Source organism: Oncorhynchus gorbuscha, linkage group LG06 (genome assembly GCF_021184085.1).
Source record: "Oncorhynchus gorbuscha isolate QuinsamMale2020 ecotype Even-year linkage group LG06, OgorEven_v1.0, whole genome shotgun sequence".
Taxonomy (NCBI): Eukaryota; Metazoa; Chordata; class Actinopteri; order Salmoniformes; family Salmonidae; genus Oncorhynchus; species Oncorhynchus gorbuscha.
In genome coordinates this window covers 1,119,428-1,138,416 of record NC_060178.1, presented here as the reverse complement: position 1 = coordinate 1,138,416, position 18,989 = coordinate 1,119,428, and the positions used below count along the sequence as shown (strand labels likewise).

The 18,989-nt window shown below is 45.1% G+C and overlaps 1 protein-coding gene across 1 annotated transcript in view; it reads right to left on the bottom strand.

Moving 5' to 3' along the window:
- tbc1d2b (TBC1 domain family, member 2B) overlaps positions 1 to 6,764 on the bottom strand; it is an 80,307-nt gene extending 73,543 nt beyond the window's left edge. Inside the window, exon 1 of the mRNA XM_046352115.1 lies at positions 6,250 to 6,764. Coding sequence (XP_046208071.1) covers positions 6,250 to 6,588 — 339 coding nt within the window. The 5' untranslated portion in view covers positions 6,589 to 6,764. The remainder of the gene's footprint in view (positions 1 to 6,249) is intronic.
- Between the last annotated feature and the right edge of the window lie 12,225 nt (positions 6,765 to 18,989).

Here is an 18,989-nt window from a genome sequence, read left to right as displayed (position 1 = left end):
CTGCTAGCCAGCACCTCTCCTAAACAGGTGTTCTACTCTGCTAGCCAGCACCTCTCCTAAACAGGTGTTCTACTCTGCTAGCCAGCACCTCTACTAAACAGGTGTTCTACTCTGCTAGCCAGCACCTCTACTAAACAGGTGTTCTACTCTACTAGCCAGCACCTCTACTAAACAGGTGTTCTACTCTACTAGCCAGCACCTCTACTAAACAGGTGTTCTACTCTGCTAGCCAGCACCTCTACTAAACAGGTGTTCTACTCTGCTAGCCAGCACCTCTACTAAACAGGTGTTCTACTCTGCTAGCCAGCACCTCTACTAAACAGGTGTTCTACTCTGCTAGCCAGCACCTCTACTAAACAGGTGTTCTACTCTGCTAGCCAGCACCTCTACTAAACAGGTGTTCTACTCTGCTAGCCAGCACCTCTACTAAACAGGTGTTCTACTCTGCTAGCCAGCACCTCTACTAAACAGGTGTTCTACTCTGCTAGACAGCACCTCTCCTAAACAGGTGTTCTACTCTGCTAGACAGCACCTCTACTAAACAGGTGTTCTACTCTGCTAGACAGCACCTCTCCTAAACAGGTGTTCTACTCTGCTAGACAGCACCTCTCCTGAACAGGTGTTCTACTCTGCTAGCCATCACCTCTCCTAAACAGGTGTTCTACTCTGCTAGACAGCACCTCTCCTGAACAGGTGTTCTACTCTGCTAGACAGCACCTCTACTAAACAGGTGTTCTACTCTGCTAGCCAGCACCTCTCCTAAACAGGTGTTCTACTCTGCTAGCCAGCACCTCTCCTAAACAGGTGTTCTACTCTGCTAGCCAGCACCTCTCCTAAACAGGTGTTCTACTCTGCTAGCCAGCACCTCTACTAAACAGGTGTTCTACTCTGCTAGCCAGCACCTCTACTAAACAGGTGTTCTACTCTACTAGCCAGCACCTCTACTAAACAGGTGTTCTACTCTACTAGCCAGCACCTCTACTAAACAGGTGTTCTACTCTGCTAGCCAGCACCTCTACTAAACAGGTGTTCTACTCTGCTAGCCAGCACCTCTACTAAACAGGTGTTCTACTCTGCTAGCCAGCACCTCTACTAAACAGGTGTTCTACTCTGCTAGCCAGCACCTCTACTAAACAGGTGTTCTACTCTGCTAGCCAGCACCTCTACTAAACAGGTGTTCTACTCTGCTAGCCAGCACCTCTACTAAACAGGTGTTCTACTCTGCTAGCCAGCACCTCTACTAAACAGGTGTTCTACTCTGCTAGACAGCACCTCTCCTAAACAGGTGTTCTACTCTGCTAGACAGCACCTCTACTAAACAGGTGTTCTACTCTGCTAGACAGCACCTCTACTAAACAGGTGTTCTACTCTGCTAGCCAGCACCTCTCCTAAACAGGTGTTCTACTCTGCTAGTCAGCACCTCTCCTAAACAGGTGTTCTACTCTGCTAGCCAGCACCTCTCCTAACCAGGTGATCTACTCTACTAGCCAGCACCTCTCCTAAACAGGTGTTCTACTCTGCTAGACAGCACCTCTCCTAAACAGGTGTTCTACTCTGCTAGCCAGCACCTCTCCTAAACAGGTGTTCTACTCTGCTAGCCAGCACCTCTCCTAAACAGGTGTTCTACTCTGCTAGCCAGCACCTCTCCTAAACAGGTGTTCTACTCTGCTAGCCAGCACCTCTCCTAAACAGGTGTTCTACTCTGCTAGCCAGCACCTCTCCTAAACAGGTGTTCTACTCTACTAGCCAGCACCTCTACTAAACAGGTGTTCTACTCTGCTAGCCAGCACCTCTACTAAACAGGTGTTCTACTCTGCTAGCCAGCACCTCTCCTAAACAGGTGTTCTACTCTACTAGCCAGCACCTCTCCTAAACAGGTGTTCTACTCTACTAGCCAGCACCTCTACTAAACAGGTGTTCTACTCTACTAGCCATCACCTCACCTGAACAGGTGTTCTACTCTGCTAGCCAGCACCTCTACTAAACAGGTGTTCTACTCTGCTAGCCAGTACCTCTACTAAACAGGTGTTCTACTCTGCTAGACAGCACCTCTACTAAACAGGTGTTCTACTCTGCTAGCCAGCACCTCTCCTAAACAGGTGTTCTACTCTACTAGCCAGTACCTCTACTAAACAGGTGTTCTACTCTGCTAGACAGCACCTCTCTAAACAGGTGTTCTACTCTGCTAGCCAGCACCTCTACTAAACAGGTGTTCTACTCTACTAGCCAGCACCTCTACTAAACAGGTGTTCTACTCTACTAGCCAGCACCTCTACTAAACAGGTGTTCTACTCTACTAGCCAGCACCTCTACTAAACAGGTGTTCTACTCTACTAGCCAGCACCTCACCTGAACAGGTGTTCTACTCTACTAGCCAGCACCTCACCTGAACAGGTGTTCTACTCTGCTAGCCAGCACCTCTCCTAAACAGGTGTTCTACTCTGCTAGCCAGCACCTCACCTAAACAGGTGTTCTACTCTGCTAGCCAGCACCTCTCCTAAACAGGTGTTCTACTCTACTAGCCAGCACCTCTCCTAAACAGGTGTTCTACTCTACTAGCCAGCACCTCTACTAAACAGGTGTTCTACTCTACTAGCCAGCACCTCTACTAAACAGGTGTTCTACTCTGCTAGCCAGCACCTCTACTAAACAGGTGTTCTACTCTGCTAGCCAGCACCTCTCCTAAACAGGTGTTCTACTCTACTAGCCAGCACCTCTCCTAAACAGGTGTTCTACTCTACTAGCCAGCACCTCTACTAAACAGGTGTTCTACTCTACTAGCCATCACCTCACCTGAACAGGTGTTCTACTCTGCTAGCCAGCACCTCTACTAAACAGGTGTTCTACTCTGCTAGCCAGTACCTCTACTAAACAGGTGTTCTACTCTGCTAGACAGCACCTCTACTAAACAGGTGTTCTACTCTGCTAGCCAGCACCTCTCCTAAACAGGTGTTCTACTCTACTAGCCAGTACCTCTACTAAACAGGTGTTCTACTCTGCTAGACAGCACCTCTCCTAAACAGGTGTTCTACTCTGCTAGCCAGCACCTCTACTAAACAGGTGTTCTACTCTACTAGCCAGCACCTCTACTAAACAGGTGTTCTACTCTACTAGCCAGCACCTCTACTAAACAGGTGTTCTACTCTACTAGCCAGCACCTCTACTAAACAGGTGTTCTACTCTACTAGCCAGCACCTCTACTAAACAGGTGTTCTACTCTACTAGCCAGCACCTCACCTGAACAGGTGTTCTACTCTACTAGCCAGCACCTCACCTGAACAGGTGTTCTACTCTGCTAGCCAGCACCTCTCCTAAACAGGTGTTCTACTCTGCTAGCCAGCACCTCTCCTAAACAGGTGTTCTACTCTGCTAGCCAGCACCTCTCCTAAACAGGTGTTCTACTCTGCTAGCCAGCACCTCTCCTAACCAGGTGATCTACTCTACTAGCCAGCACCTCTCCTAAACAGGTGTTCTACTCTGCTAGCCAGTACCTCTCCTAAACAGGTGTTCTACTCTGCTAGCCAGCACCTCTCCTAAACAGGTGTTCTACTCTACTAGCCAGCACCTCTCCTAAACAGGTGTTCTACTCTACTAGCCAGCACCTCTACTAAACAGGTGTTCTACTCTACTAGCCAGCACCTCTCCTAAACAGGTGTTCTTCTCTGCTAGCCAGCACCTCTCCTAAACAGGTGTTCTACTCTGCTAGCCATCACCTCTACTAAACAGGTGTTCTACTCTACTAGCCAGCACCTCTACTAAACAGGTGTTCTACTCTGCTAGCCAGCACCTCTCCTAAACAGGTGTTCTACTCTGCTAGACAGTACCTCTCCTAAACAGGTGTTCTACTCTGCTAGCCAGTACCTCTCCTAAACAGGTGTTCTACTCTGCTAGACAGTACCTCTCCTAAACAGGTGTTCTACTCTGCTAGACAGTACCTCCCCTAAACAGGTGTTCTACTCTGCTAGCCAGCACCTCTCCTAAACAGGTGTTCTACTCTGCTAGCCAGCACCTCTCCTAAACAGGTGTTCTACTCTGCTAGCCAGCACCTCTCCTAAACAGGTGTTCTACTCTGCTAGCCAGCACCTCTCCTAACCAGGTGATCTACTCTACTAGCCAGCACCTCTCCTAAACAGGTGTTCTACTCTGCTAGCCAGTACCTCTCCTAAACAGGTGTTCTACTCTGCTAGCCAGCACCTCTCCTAAACAGGTGTTCTACTCTACTAGCCAGCACCTCTCCTAAACAGGTGTTCTACTCTACTAGCCAGCACCTCTACTAAACAGGTGTTCTACTCTACTAGCCAGCACCTCTCCTAAACAGGTGTTCTTCTCTGCTAGCCAGCACCTCTCCTAAACAGGTGTTCTACTCTGCTAGCCATCACCTCTACTAAACAGGTGTTCTACTCTACTAGCCAGCACCTCTACTAAACAGGTGTTCTACTCTGCTAGCCAGCACCTCTCCTAAACAGGTGTTCTACTCTGCTAGACAGTACCTCTCCTAAACAGGTGTTCTACTCTGCTAGCCAGTACCTCTCCTAAACAGGTGTTCTACTCTGCTAGACAGTACCTCTCCTAAACAGGTGTTCTACTCTGCTAGACAGTACCTCTCCTAAACAGGTGTTCTACTCTGCTAGACAGTACCTCTCCTAAACAGGTGTTCTACTCTGCTAGACAGTACCTCTCCTAAACAGGTGTTCTACTCTGCTAGCCAGCACCTCTCCTAAACAGGTGTTCTACTCTGCTAGCCAGTACCTCTCCTAAACAGGTGTTCTACTCTGCTAGCCAGTACCTCTCCTAAACAGGTGTTCTACTCTGCTAGACAGTACCTCTCCTAAACAGGTGTTCTACTCTGCTAGACAGTACCTCTCCTAAACAGGTGTTCTACTCCGCTGGCCAGCACCTTCGCCTCCAGATGAATGTTGTTTATACCTGCCCTGCGCTAGGTCTTTATAGAGAAGTTGTAGTGCGGTATGCAAGCACCAGCTAATGCTAGCATTGTTTGTGCAGGCACCCTGTGCATGCTAATAAAGTGTTAGTCATTATCATTGGTGAAAGCATGTTTGAGTGCAACTAGCATACTCCGTATGTGCATCAGAAATGTGTATATTGTTTGTATGTTACTGCTGAGATATATATATACAGCCTTAAAATGTTACAAGGCCCATTGATGAGATCCTAGAGGTTCCAGGATGTTCTATTAGAGGGCACCATTGATGAGTTTCTAGAGGTTCCAGGTTGTTCTATTAGAGGGCACCATTGATGAGTTTCTAGAGGTTCCAGGTTGTTCTATTAGAGGGCACCATTGATGAGTTTCTAGAGGTTCTAGAGGTTCCAGGTTGTTCTATTAGAGGGCACCATTGATGAGTTTCTAGAGGTTCCAGGATGTTCTATTAGAGGGCACCATTGATGAGTTTCTAGAGGTTCCAGGTTGTTCTATTAGAGGGCACCATTGATGAGTTTCTAGAGGTTCCAGGATGTTCTATTAGAGGGCACCATTGATGAGTTTCTAGAGGTTCTAGAGGTTCCAGGTTGTTCTATTAGAGGGCACCATTGATGAGTTTCTAGAGGTTCCAGGATGTTCTATTAGAGGGCACCACGTTACGTCCCACGTCATTCAACAGGCTACGTTACGTCCCTCGTCAGGGTAACCTAGTGGTTAGAGCGTTGGACTAGTAACCGGAAGGTTGCAAGTTCAAACCCCCGAGATGACAAGGTACAAATCTGTCGTTCTGAACAGGCAGTTAGGCTGTCATTGAAAATAAGAATTTGTTCTTAACTGACTTGCCTAGTTAAATAAAGGTAAAAATATATATATATTAAATAAAGGTAAAGAATAAATAAAATATAAAATAAAATAAAAAAAGGTCATTCAACAGGCTACGTTACATCCCACTACGTTACATCCCACTACGTTACATCCCACTACGTTACATCCCACTATTCGTTACATCCCACGTGATTCAACAGGCTACGTTCCATTCTGTAACGTGAGATGCAGTTGATACATTGTAACAGCACAGACTAACGACAGTTTCCCAACATATTGTCACTTAGTTGCCATGTACCAATGCATACTTCCTAAAACTATAGGCCGTATTAAAGGGTGTGTCTAGAACTACTTGTTGTGCTAGTGACATATATTGTTATGCAAAATAATTGTCAATCGTGGACGTATATTCACTCGCCATGACATGCATTTAACACCAAACTTCACGTAACTATAGAATTGTAAACCATGTAGATTATATTTACCTTGAGTACAAACTCCTTCCCCGCGGTGCGAATCTCAAACTGCCCCTCATCCCCCTCCACATCATAGCTGAAGCTGGCTTCGCCTATCGTTATGTGTCCCAGCGGCAAGGCGTCTTGGGGAGTCTTGAAGTAATACAAATAACATTTCCTCTCGTCGTACACAAACCAGCGGAGTTTAAACCCCCGCAGCGGACCTTTTCCAGCGAGTTTAGTCAAATAACCGCATAGTTTCGCGACCGGGTCCTTCGGTGATTCGGGTTCGCCTGCGTCCACCGAATCGGAGGCCAGAACCCGTAGGTCTCGTGAAGAGTTCTCGTCTCCGCCATCCTCTTCGTGCATCTTTCCCCAACTTTCTTCGTCTTGGCTTGCACCAGAGCGGACGCACGGTCACGGATGATCCATTATATTGACCAGACACTCAAGTGGCCGCTCTAACAATACAAATATATGTCTTAAAAAATGGAAGGCAGTCCAGTCCAGGAAGGAGACAAAATTAGGTGGGATCATTCAGCATTGTGAACCTAGCGACATTAAGGTCAAGTGAGCATAAGGCTACATTTCAAAATAAAAGTCAACCTGAATGTTTTTTTTTCACGATTTACTTGACGTGTTTCTAATTTAAATCACAAAGGTTGTAGATAATTGACTTAAACATACATTTATTAAAGAAAAATATTAATATTATTGAAGTCAATTAACAAAGATCGATTTACTGCATTTTTTACAAATTGTAATACTATAGTGATAAAACAAAAACAACACAATGCTAGCGCTGTTACTGGAAGTATTGATGGTTTTAAAATACTTGACTCTTAACAGAACAGGATTTAAACATATTTTGAAGAGAACATTTTCACACTGACCCCATCCAAGTGTAACTGTTTACAGGGCCACAGTGTCCCCCGAACCCCCCTTGTTTCTGTCCCCAAATGCTGCAATTGCCTAGGTGCCGGGGGATAGGGTCTGTAACTATCCTATATGGGTATCCTCTCTCTAATTCCCCTCTATCTATCTATATATCTCTCTTTCTTTCTCTCTCTCTGTCTCACCCCCCAGAGGACCTGAGCCCTAGGACCATGCCTCAGGATTAACTGGCCTGACGAGTCCTGGCTGTCCTTGTCCCCAGTCCAGTTGTACTGCCTGCAGCTGTGGACCCCTGACCTGATTCACCGGGCCTGCTGTGTTGACCCCTTCTCTTGCTCTCTCTATCGCTCGCTATGTCTCTCGCTTACTCGCTATCTGTCTCTCTCGCTCGCTATGTCTCTCGCTGTCTCTGTCTCTCTCTCTCTCTCTCTCGCTCACTATCTGTCTCTCTCTCTCTCTCTCGCTCACTATCTGTATCTCTCTCTCTCTCTCGCTCACTATCCGTCTCTCTCTCTCTCTCGCTCACTATCTGTCTCTCTCTCTCTCTCTCTCTCGCTCACTATCTGTCTCTCTCTCTCTCTCTCTCTCGCTCACTATCTGTCTCTCTCTCTCTCGCTCACTATCTGTCTCTCTCTCTCTCTCTCTCTCGCTCACTATCTGTCTCTCTCTCTCTCTCTCGCTCACTATCTGTATCTCTCTCTCTCTCGCTCACTATCTGTCTCTCTCTCTCTCTCTCGCTCACTATCTGTCTCTCTCTCTCTCGCTCACTATCTGTCTCTCTCTCTCTCTCTCTCTCACTATCTGTCTCTCTCTCTCTCTCTCGCTCACTATCTGTATCTCTCTCTCTCTCGCTCACTATCTGTCTCTCTCTCTCTCTCTCGCTCACTATCTGTCTCTCTCTCTCTCGCTCACTATCTGTCTCTCTCTCTCTCTCTCTCTCGCTCACTATCTGTCTCTCTCTCTCTCTCTCTCGCTCACTATCTGTCTCTCTCTCTCTCTCGCTCACTATCTGTCTCTCTCTCTCTCTCTCTCACTATCTGTCTCTCTCTCTCTCTCTCGCTCACTATCTGTATCTCTCTCTCTCTCGCTCACTATCCGTCTCTCTCTCTCTCTCTCGCTCACTATCTGTATCTCTCTCTCTCTCTCGCTCACTATCTGTCTCTCTCTCTCTCTCTCGCTCACTATCTGTCTCTCTCTCTCTCTCTCTCTCTCTCGCTCACTATCTGTCTCTCTCTCTCTCTCTCTCTCGCTCACTATCTGTCTCTCTCTCTCTCTCTCTCTCGCTCACTATCTGTCTCTCTCTCTCTCTCTCGCTCACTATCTGTCTCTCTCTCTCTCTCGCTCACTATCTGTCTCTCTCTCTCTCTCACTATCTGTATCTCTCTCTCTCTCTCGCTCACTATCTGTATCTCTCTCTCTCTCTCGCTCACTATCTGTCTCTCTCTCTCTCTCTCTCGCTCACTATCTGTCTCTCTCTCTCTCTCTCGCTCACTATCTGTCTCTCTCTCTCTCGCTCACTATCTGTCTCTCTCTCTCTCTCTCTCTCGCTCACTATCTGTCTCTCTCTCTCTCTCTCGCTCACTATCTGTCTCTCTCTCTCTCTCTCTCACTATCTGTCTCTCTCTCTCTCTCTCTCACTATCTGTATCTCACTATCTCGTCACTATCCGTCTCTCTCTCTCGCTCACTATCTGTATCTCTCTCTCTCTCTCGCTCACTATCTGTCTCTCTCTCTCTCTCTCTCTCGCTCACTATCTGTCTCTCTCTCTCTCGCTCACTATCTGTCTCTCTCTCTCTCTCGCTCACTATCTGTCTCTCTCTCTCTCTCTCGCTCACTATCTGTCTCTCTCTCTCTCTAGCTCACTATCTGTCTCTCTCTCTCTCTCTCTCGCTCACTATCTGTCTCTCTCTCTCTCTAGCTCACTATCCGTCTCTCTCTCTCTCTCTCGCTCACTATCTGTCTCTCTCTCTCTCTAGCTCACTATCTGTCTCTCTCTCTCTCTCTTTCTCGCTAGCTGTCTCTTTCTGTATTTGTGCCATTCAAATGTTTTTTAGAGAAAAAGCTACTGTCAGCTGTTACCAACCAAGTGTTTTCATAATAGCACTTCACAGCTATTTGCTGTGTACTGTGTTAATTCTACAGAAGTGGTTTCCAGTAAAGGTGACGATATTGAATCCTCAGACACCTTGTTAATAGAATCTGGTTACATACCATGAATATGTGCATCATTCAATGGATTTTTGGAGGGAAACCAACTGTCTACTGTTACCAGACTGTTAGGGAGGATGTGCATAGTGACAAACTGCTGGAGCACATCGTCTCCATGGTGACATTCACAGCAATGACAAACCCACCATGTTCACTGACATTCGCTGAAAACAAACATACATGCTGTTTTAACAAACACATCTCGGTAAACTGACCCTCACAACCTGCTGAACCAGGCTCATGCTTTGGTTTTGTCTTCTCCTCTGCCCTCCAGTCTGACCTGCTGCACTCACTATCCACCACTAGACCTACAGTCAACACCTCACTATTCACCCCTAGACCTACAGTCAACACCTCACTATCCATCACTAGACCTACAGTCAACACCTCACTATTCACCCCTAGACCTACAGTCAACACCTCACTATCCATCACTAGACCTACAGTCAACACCTCACTATTCACCACTAGACCTACAGTCAACACCTCACTATTCACCCCTAGACCTACAGTCAACACCTCACTATCCACCACTAGACCTACAGTCAACACCTCACTATTCACCCCTAGACCTACAGTCAACACCTCACTATCCATCACTAGACCTACAGTCAACACCTCACTATCCATCATTAGACCTACAGTCAACACCTCACTATCCATCACTAGACCCAGAGTCAACACCTCACTATCCACCCCAGGACCTACAGTCAACACCTCACTATCCACCACTAGACCTACAGTCAACACCTCACTATCCACCACTAGACCTACAGTCAACACCTCACTATTCACCCCTAGACCTACAGTCAACACCTCACTATCCACCACTAGACCTAGAGTCAACACCTCACTATCCACCACTAGACCTACAGTCAACACCTCACTATTCACCCCAGGACCTACAGTCAACACCTCACTATTCACCCCTAAACCTACAGTCAACACCTCACTATCCACCCCTAGACCTACAGTCAACACCTCACTATTCACCCCTAGACCTACAGTCAACACCTCACTATCCACCCCTAGACCTACAGTCAACACCTCACTATTCACCCCTAAACCTACAGTCAACACCTCACTATCCACCCCTAGACCTACAGTCAACACCTCACTATTCACCCCTAGACCTACAGTCAACACCTCACTATTCACCCCTAGACCTACAGTCAACACCTCACTATCCATCACTAGACCTACAGTCAACACCTCACTATTCACCACTAGACCTACAGTCAACACCTCACTATTCACCCCTAGACCTACAGTCAACACCTCACTATCCACCACTAGACCTACAGTCAACAGCTCACTATTCACCCCTAGACCTACAGTCAACACCTCACTATCCATCACTAGACCTACAGTCAACACCTCACTATCCATCATTAGACCTACAGTCAACACCTCACTATCCATCACTAGACCCAGAGTCAACACCTCACTATCCACCCCAGGACCTACAGTCAACACCTCACTATCCACCACTAGACCTAGAGTCAACACCTCACTATCCACCCCAGGACCTACAGTCAACACCTCACTATCCACCACTAGACCTAGAGTCAACACCTCACTATCCACCCCTAGACCTACAGTCAACACCTCACTATCCACCACTAGACCTAGAGTCAACACCTCACTATTCACCCCTAGACCTACAGTCAACACCTCACTATCCACCACTAGACCTACAGTCAACACCTCACTATTCACCCCAGGACCTACAGTCAACACCTCACTATTCACCCCTAAACCTACAGTCAACACCTCACTATCCACCCCAGGACCTACAGTCAACACCTCACTATTCACCCCTAAACCTACAGTCAACACCTCACTATTCACCCCTAGACCTACAGTCAACACCTCACTATCCACCCCTAGACCTACAGTCAACACCTCACTATCCATCACTAGACCTACAGTCAACACCTCACTATTCACCCCTAGACCTACAGTCAACACCTCACTATCCATCACTAGACCTACAGTGTTATGCAGGTGAATGAGGACCCAAAAGCGACTTAACAGAAACAGAGTTTATTCCAGTCTTAACAAAAAACGATAAATCCTGAATTCTTTCACTGGTAATGTCCAAACAGGACTAACTGAAATCCTCTAGTCAGTAGAGGGGAACAACAGGAGATGCGACCACAGACTGCAGGTCGCTTCGGGTTGGCGCAGGCCGTAGCTGATAGAGACACCTGCTCACACGCAGCATCTGATGAAGGCAAAAACACGACAGGACGGAACAAGGACACAGAACAGCGAACATCAAACAAGGATCCGACAAGGACAGAAGCGGAAACAGAGGGAGAAATAGGGACTCTAATCAGAGGGCAAAATAGGGGACAGGTGTGAAAGAGTAAACGAGGTAGTTAGGAGAATGAGGAACAGCTGGGAGCAGGAACGGAACGATAGAGAGAGAGAGAGAGAGAGAGAGAGAGAGAGAGAGAGAGAGAGAGAGAGAGGGAGAGAGATAGAGAGAGGGAAAGAACCTAATAAGACCAGCAGGGGGAAACGAATAGAAGAGAAAGCACAGAGACAAGACATGACAATCTATGACAAAACATGACATACAGTCCACACCTCACTATCCACCACTAGACCCAGAGTCAACACCTCACTATTCACCCCTAGACCTACAGTCAACACCTCACTATTCACCCCAGGACCTACAGTCAACACCTCACTATCCATCACTAGACCTACAGTCAACACCTCACTATCCACCACTAGACCTACAGTCAACACCTCACTATCCACCCCTAGACCTACAGTCAACACCTCACTATCCATCATTAGACCTACAGTCAACACCTCACTATCCATCACTAGACCTACAGTCAACACCTCACTATCCATCATTAGACCCCAGAGTCCACACCTCACTATCCACCACTAGACACAGAGTCAACACCTCACTATCCACCACTAGACCTACAGTCAACACCTCACTATCCATCATTAGACCCCAGAGTCCACACCTCACTATCCACCACTAGACACAGAGTCAACACCTCACTATCCACCACTAGACCTACAGTCAACACCTCACTATCCATCATTAGACCCCAGAGTCCACACCTCACTATCCACCACTAGACACAGAGTCAACACCTCACTATCCATCACTAGACCTACAGTCAACACCTCACTATTCACCCCTAGACCTACAGTCAACACCTCACTATTCACCCCTAGACCTACAGTCAACACCTCACTATCCACCACTAGACCTACAGACAACACCTCACTATTCACCCCAGGACCTACAGTCAACACCTCACTATCCACCACTAGACCTACAGTCAACACCTCACTATTCACCCCTAGACCTACAGTCAACACCTCACTATTCACCCCTAGACCTACAGTCAACACCTCACTATCCACCACTAGACCTACAGTCAACACCTCACTATCCATCACTAGACCTACAGTCAACACCTCACTATCCATCACTAGACCTACAGTCAACACCTCACTATTCACCCCTAGACCTACAGTCAACACCTCACTATTCACCCCTAGACCTACAGTCAACACCTCACTATCCACCACTAGACCTACAGTCAACACTAATATAACCTAACAGACGGCATCCTTCCCTTATTTATCTCTACCCTAATATAACCTGTATTACAGTAGATCACTGGTTAACAGACATCATCCTTCCCTTATTTATCTCTACCCTAATATAACCTGTATTACGTATGGATAATAGAGACGTCATCCTAATATAACCTGTATTACGTATGGATAATAGAGACGTCATCCTAATATAACCTGTATTACGTATGGATAATAGAGACGTCATCCTAATATAACCTGTATTACGTATGGATAATAGAGACGTCATCCTAATATAACCTGTATTACGTATGGATAATAGAGACGTCATCCTAATATAACCTGTATTACGTATGGATAATAGAGACGTCATCCTAATATAACCTGTATTACGTATGGATAATAGAGACCTAATATAAGCTGTATTACGTATGGATAATAGAGACCTAATATAACCTGTATTACGTATGGATAATAGAGACGTCATCCTAATATAACCTGTATTACGTATGGATAATAGAGACGTCATCCTAATATAACCTGTATTACGTATGGATAATAGAGACGTCATCCTAATATAACCTGTATTACGTATGGATAATAGAGACGTCATCCTAATATAACCTGTATTACGTATGGATAATAGAGACGTCATCCTAATATAACCTGTATTACGTATGGATAATAGAGACCTAATATAAGCTGTATTACGTATGGATAATAGAGACGTCATCCTAATATAACCTGTATTACGTATGGATAATAGAGACCTAATATAAGCTGTATTACGTATGGATAATAGAGACGTCATCCTAATATAACCTGTATTACGTATGGATAATAGAGACCTAATATAACTGTATTACGTATGGATAATAGAGACGTCATCCTAATATAAGCTGTATTACGTATGGATAATAGAGACCTAATATAAGCTGTATTACGTATGGATAATAGAGACGTCATCCTAATATAACCTGTAATAGAGACCTATTACGTATGGGATAATAGAGACCTAATATAAGCTGTATTACGTATGGATAATAGAGACGTCATCCTAATATAACCTGTATTACGTATGGATAATAGAGACCTAATATAAGCTGTATTACGTATGGATAATAGAGACGTCATCCTAATATAACCTGTATTACGTATGGATAATAGAGACCTAATATAACCTGTATTACGTATGGATAATAGAGACGTCATCCTAATATAACCTGTATTACGTATGGATAATAGAGACCTAATATAAGCTGTATTACGTATGGATAATAGAGACGTCATCCTAATATAAGCTGTATTACGTATGGATAATAGAGACCTAATATAAGCTGTATTACGTATGGATAATAGAGACGTCATCCTAATATAAGCTGTATTACGTATGGATAATAGAGACCTAATATAAGCTGTATTACGTATGGATAATAGAGACCTAATATAAGCTGTATTACGTATGGATAATAGAGACGTCATCCTAATATAACCTGTATTACGTATGGATAATAGAGACCTAATATAAGCTGTATTACGTATGGATAATAGAGACGTCATCCTAATATAAGCTGTATTACGTATGGATAATAGAGACCTAATATAAGCTGTATTACATATGGATAATAGAGACGTCATCCTAATATAACCTGTATTACGTATGGATAATAGAGACCTAATATAACCTGTATTACGTATGGATAATAGAGACGTCATCCTAATATAAGCTGTATTACGTATGGATAATAGAGACCTAATATAACCTGTATTACGTATGGATAATAGAGACCTAATATAACCTGTATTACGTATGGATAATAGAGACGTAATATAACCTGTATTACGTATGGATAATAGAGACGTCATCCTAATATAACCTGTATTACGTATGGATAATAGAGACCTAATATAACCTGTATTACGTATGGATAATAGAGACGTAATATAACCTGTATTACGTATGGATAATAGAGACGTCATCCTAATATAACCTGTATTACGTATGGATAATAGAGACGTCATCCTAATATAACCTGTATTACGTATGGATAATAGAGACCTAATATAACCTGTATTACGTATGGATAATAGAGACGTCATCCTAATATAAGCTGTATTACGTATGGATAATAGAGACGTCATCCTAATATAACCTGTATTACGTATGGATAATAGAGACGTCATCCTAATATAACCTGTATTACGTATGGATAATAGAGACGTCATCCTAATATAACCTGTATTACGTATGGATAATAGAGACCTAATATAACCTGTATTACGTATGGATAATAGAGACCTAATATAACCTGTATTACGTATGGATAATAGAGACCTAATATAACCTGTATTACGTATGGATAATAGAGACCTAATATAACCTGTATTACGTATGGATAATAGAGACGTCATCCTAATATAACCTGTATTACGTATGGATAATAGAGACGTCATCCTAATATAACCTGTATTACGTATGGATAATAGAGACCTAATATAACCTGTATTACGTATGGATAATAGAGACGTCATCCTAATATAACCTGTATTACGTATGGATAATAGAGACGTCATCCTAATATAACCTGTATTACGTATGGATAATAGAGACCTAATATAACCTGTATTACGTATGGATAATAGAGACCTAATATAACCTGTATTACGTATGGATAATAGAGACGTCATCCTAATATAACCTGTATTACGTATGGATAATAGAGACCTAATATAACCTGTATTACGTATGGATAATAGAGACCTAATATAACCTGTATTACGTATGGATAATAGAGACCTAATATAACCTGTATTACGTATGGATAATAGAGACCTAATATAACCTGTATTACGTATGGATAATAGAGACGTCATACTAATATAACCTGTATTACGTATGGATAATAGAGACCTAATATAACCTGTATAACGTATGGATAATAGAGACGTAATATAACCTCAGGTAATAATTAAACAGAAACATGTGCTGTCTTTCCAACTGATGGAAACTTTCCACACAAATATTAATTTAGAAAAAGACCTTCACAGTGTAGGTCTGTTGTCTTAACAATGTCCTAACAATTCTAATGTAATGCGTGTCTGTAGCAGTCAATAGCAGTGATAATAACAGACTATAGGAGTGTAACATAACGGTTTTTAACAATGTACAGCAGATCTACCAACGCACAGATGTATTTAAAGAGCATAAACTATTTTGTTTGACTGGGAGAAGCATAGGGTGTCATCTAGTGGAATGGGAATCAAATATTATTCCAAATATTATTTAATGGGGAATATTGAACGTTCCATAATTAATACATTTTCAACGCATTAATAACGTTAATTAGGTTTTTGGAGATGTTTTTGATTGTATTTTTCATGTCATTTACCCACCTAGTACATATTTACAAATAACCACTAGAAGCCGACAATAAGCCTCAAACTCTTCTAAAATAGGAGAGGGAGGAATCAGATAAAAAGAACGCATCTTGAAACAGGCAAACTATACTACGATTTGTGATCTTGTTGTCATGTAAAGGGGGACTATTATTTTGAAGCTTTTTTCGCGATATGGAAGGTCACGTTAATGTCGCTGATTTCACGGAGCTGAACCATTCTAGCCAATAAAAGGGTAGATATGCGTGAACACAAACAGGCACAACTCCGATGTAGTGTTTTTCCTCAAAGTTGCCGGGATGTCACGTGTCCCTACTTCTATCAACTACACTCGTAACAACCTACGCATTACGAAACGTCTGTTCGACCAAATAATACACACGTAGCAAATAAATCATTACATTTTTTTAAACAAAATTAAACACTCTCTCATTGACCTCCATACAAAAACTCCTAGCTTGGTGAGCAACAAAAACAAAAAACGCCACCCACTGGAGAAGACATCATTTGTGCCCAGTTATCGCTCTCGCTTGGCCTCTTCTTCTCTGGCAAGGTTCTGTTTCCATCCGCATGACTGCTTGGACTCTGGGGGATTCCGGTGATGATGGTAGTTGTAGTTTTAGAGGAAATGAGTGAAAACCTTAAAGTAGCCTACCACAAGGTGGAAACAAACATTTCTAAGTTCCTTTCTGAAGAGACGGTGGTAGCCTACTGAAATGTTTATTTTACCTTTATTTAAGCTAGGCAAGTCAGTTAAGAACAAATTCTTATTTTCAATGACGGTCTAGGAACAGCGGGTTAACTGCATTGTTCAGGGGCAGAACGACAGATTTCTACCTTGTCAGCTCGGGATTTGATCTAACAACCTTTCAGTTACTAGTCCAACGCCCTAACCACTAGGATACCTGCCGCCCCTACACTCTAACCACTAGACTACCTGCCTCCCCTACACTCTAACCACTAGGCTACCTGCCTCCCCTACACTCTAACCACTAGGATACCTGCCGCCCCTACACTCTAACCACTAGGCTACCTGCCTCCCCTACACTCTAACCACTAGGATACCTGCCACCCCTACACTCTAACCACTAGACTACCTGCCTCCCCTACACTCTAACCACTAGGATACCTGCCGCCCCTACACTCTAACCACTAGGATACCTGCCTCCCCTACACTCTAACCACTAGGCTACCTGCCACCCCTACACTCTAACCACTAGGCTACCTGCCGCCCCTACACTCTAACCACTAGGCTACCTGCCTCCCCTACGCTCTAACCACTAGGCTACCTGCCTCCCCTACACTCTAACCACTAGGCTACCTGCCACCTCTACACTCTAACCACTAGGCTACCTGCCTCCCCTACGCTCTAACCACTAAGATACCTGCCTCCCCTACACTCTAACCACTAGGCTACCTGCCTCCCCTACGCTCTAACCACTAGGCTACCTGCCTCCCCTACACTCTAAGCACTAGGCTACCTGCCTCCCCTAACACTCTAACCACTAGGCTACCTGCCTCCCCTACACTCTAACCACTAGACTACCTGCCACCTCTACACTCTAACCACTAGGCTACCTGCCTCCCCTAACACTCTAACCACTAGGCTACCTGCCACCTCTACACTCTAACCACTAGGCTACCTGCCTCCCCATGTAATCATGATCCCGCTTTTATTGTTGTCCCTCATGATCGATGAAATAGGGGGGAGCATGCAGAAGGTACATAGTGCATAAGGGAAGTACCAAAACACCTTGATAGGGGAGGAGCATGCAGAAAGTACATAGTGCATAAGGGAAGTACCAAAACACCTTGATAGGGGAGGAGCATGCAGAAAGTACATAGTGCATAAGGGAAGTACCAAAACACCTTGATAGGGGAGGAGCATGCAGAAAGTACATAGTGCATAAGGGAAGTTGGGTGAATGATGCGCATCAACACCTAGAGTCAAACGCAAACCCTTCAAAGCTGTGTCAACGCCCAGGGCCAATCACTTCAAAGCTGTGTCAACACCCAAGGTGCAGACTCCGGCCGCAAATCCTGAACCTATCGGGGAGGGTCTGGGTGGGCATCTGTCCACGGTGGCGGCTCTGGCGCTGGACGTGGACCCTACTCCACCAAAGTGTTAGTTCGCTTCTGTGGCCTCCTAGGAACGGCGACCCTCGCCGACAACCTAGCACTGGCAACCCTACTAAAGGGCCCCACTGGACTGAGGGACAGCTCCGGACAGAGGGGCAGCTCCGGACTGAGGGGTAGCTCCGTGCTGAGGGGCAGCTCAGGACTGAGGGGTAGCTCAGGACTGAAGGGTAGCTCAGGACTGGCTCGCAGCTCTGGCAGCTCCTGGCTGGCTGGCGGCTCAGTCAGCTCCTGGCTGGCTGGCGGCTCTGGCAGCTCCTGGCTGGCTGGCGGCTCTGGCAGGTCCTGGCTGACTGATGGCTCAGGACAGACTGGTGTCTCTAGCAGCTCAGGACAGACTGGCAGCTCTAGCAGCTCTGGACAGACTGGCGGCTCTAGCAGCTCTGGACAGACGGGGGACTCTAGCAGCTCTGGACAGACGGGGGACTCTAGACAGACGGGGGACTCTAGCAGCTCTGGACAGACGGGACTCTAGCAGCTCTGGACAGACGGGGGACTCTAGCAGCTCTGGACAGACGGGACTCTAGCAGCTCTGGACAGACGGGGGACTCTAGCAG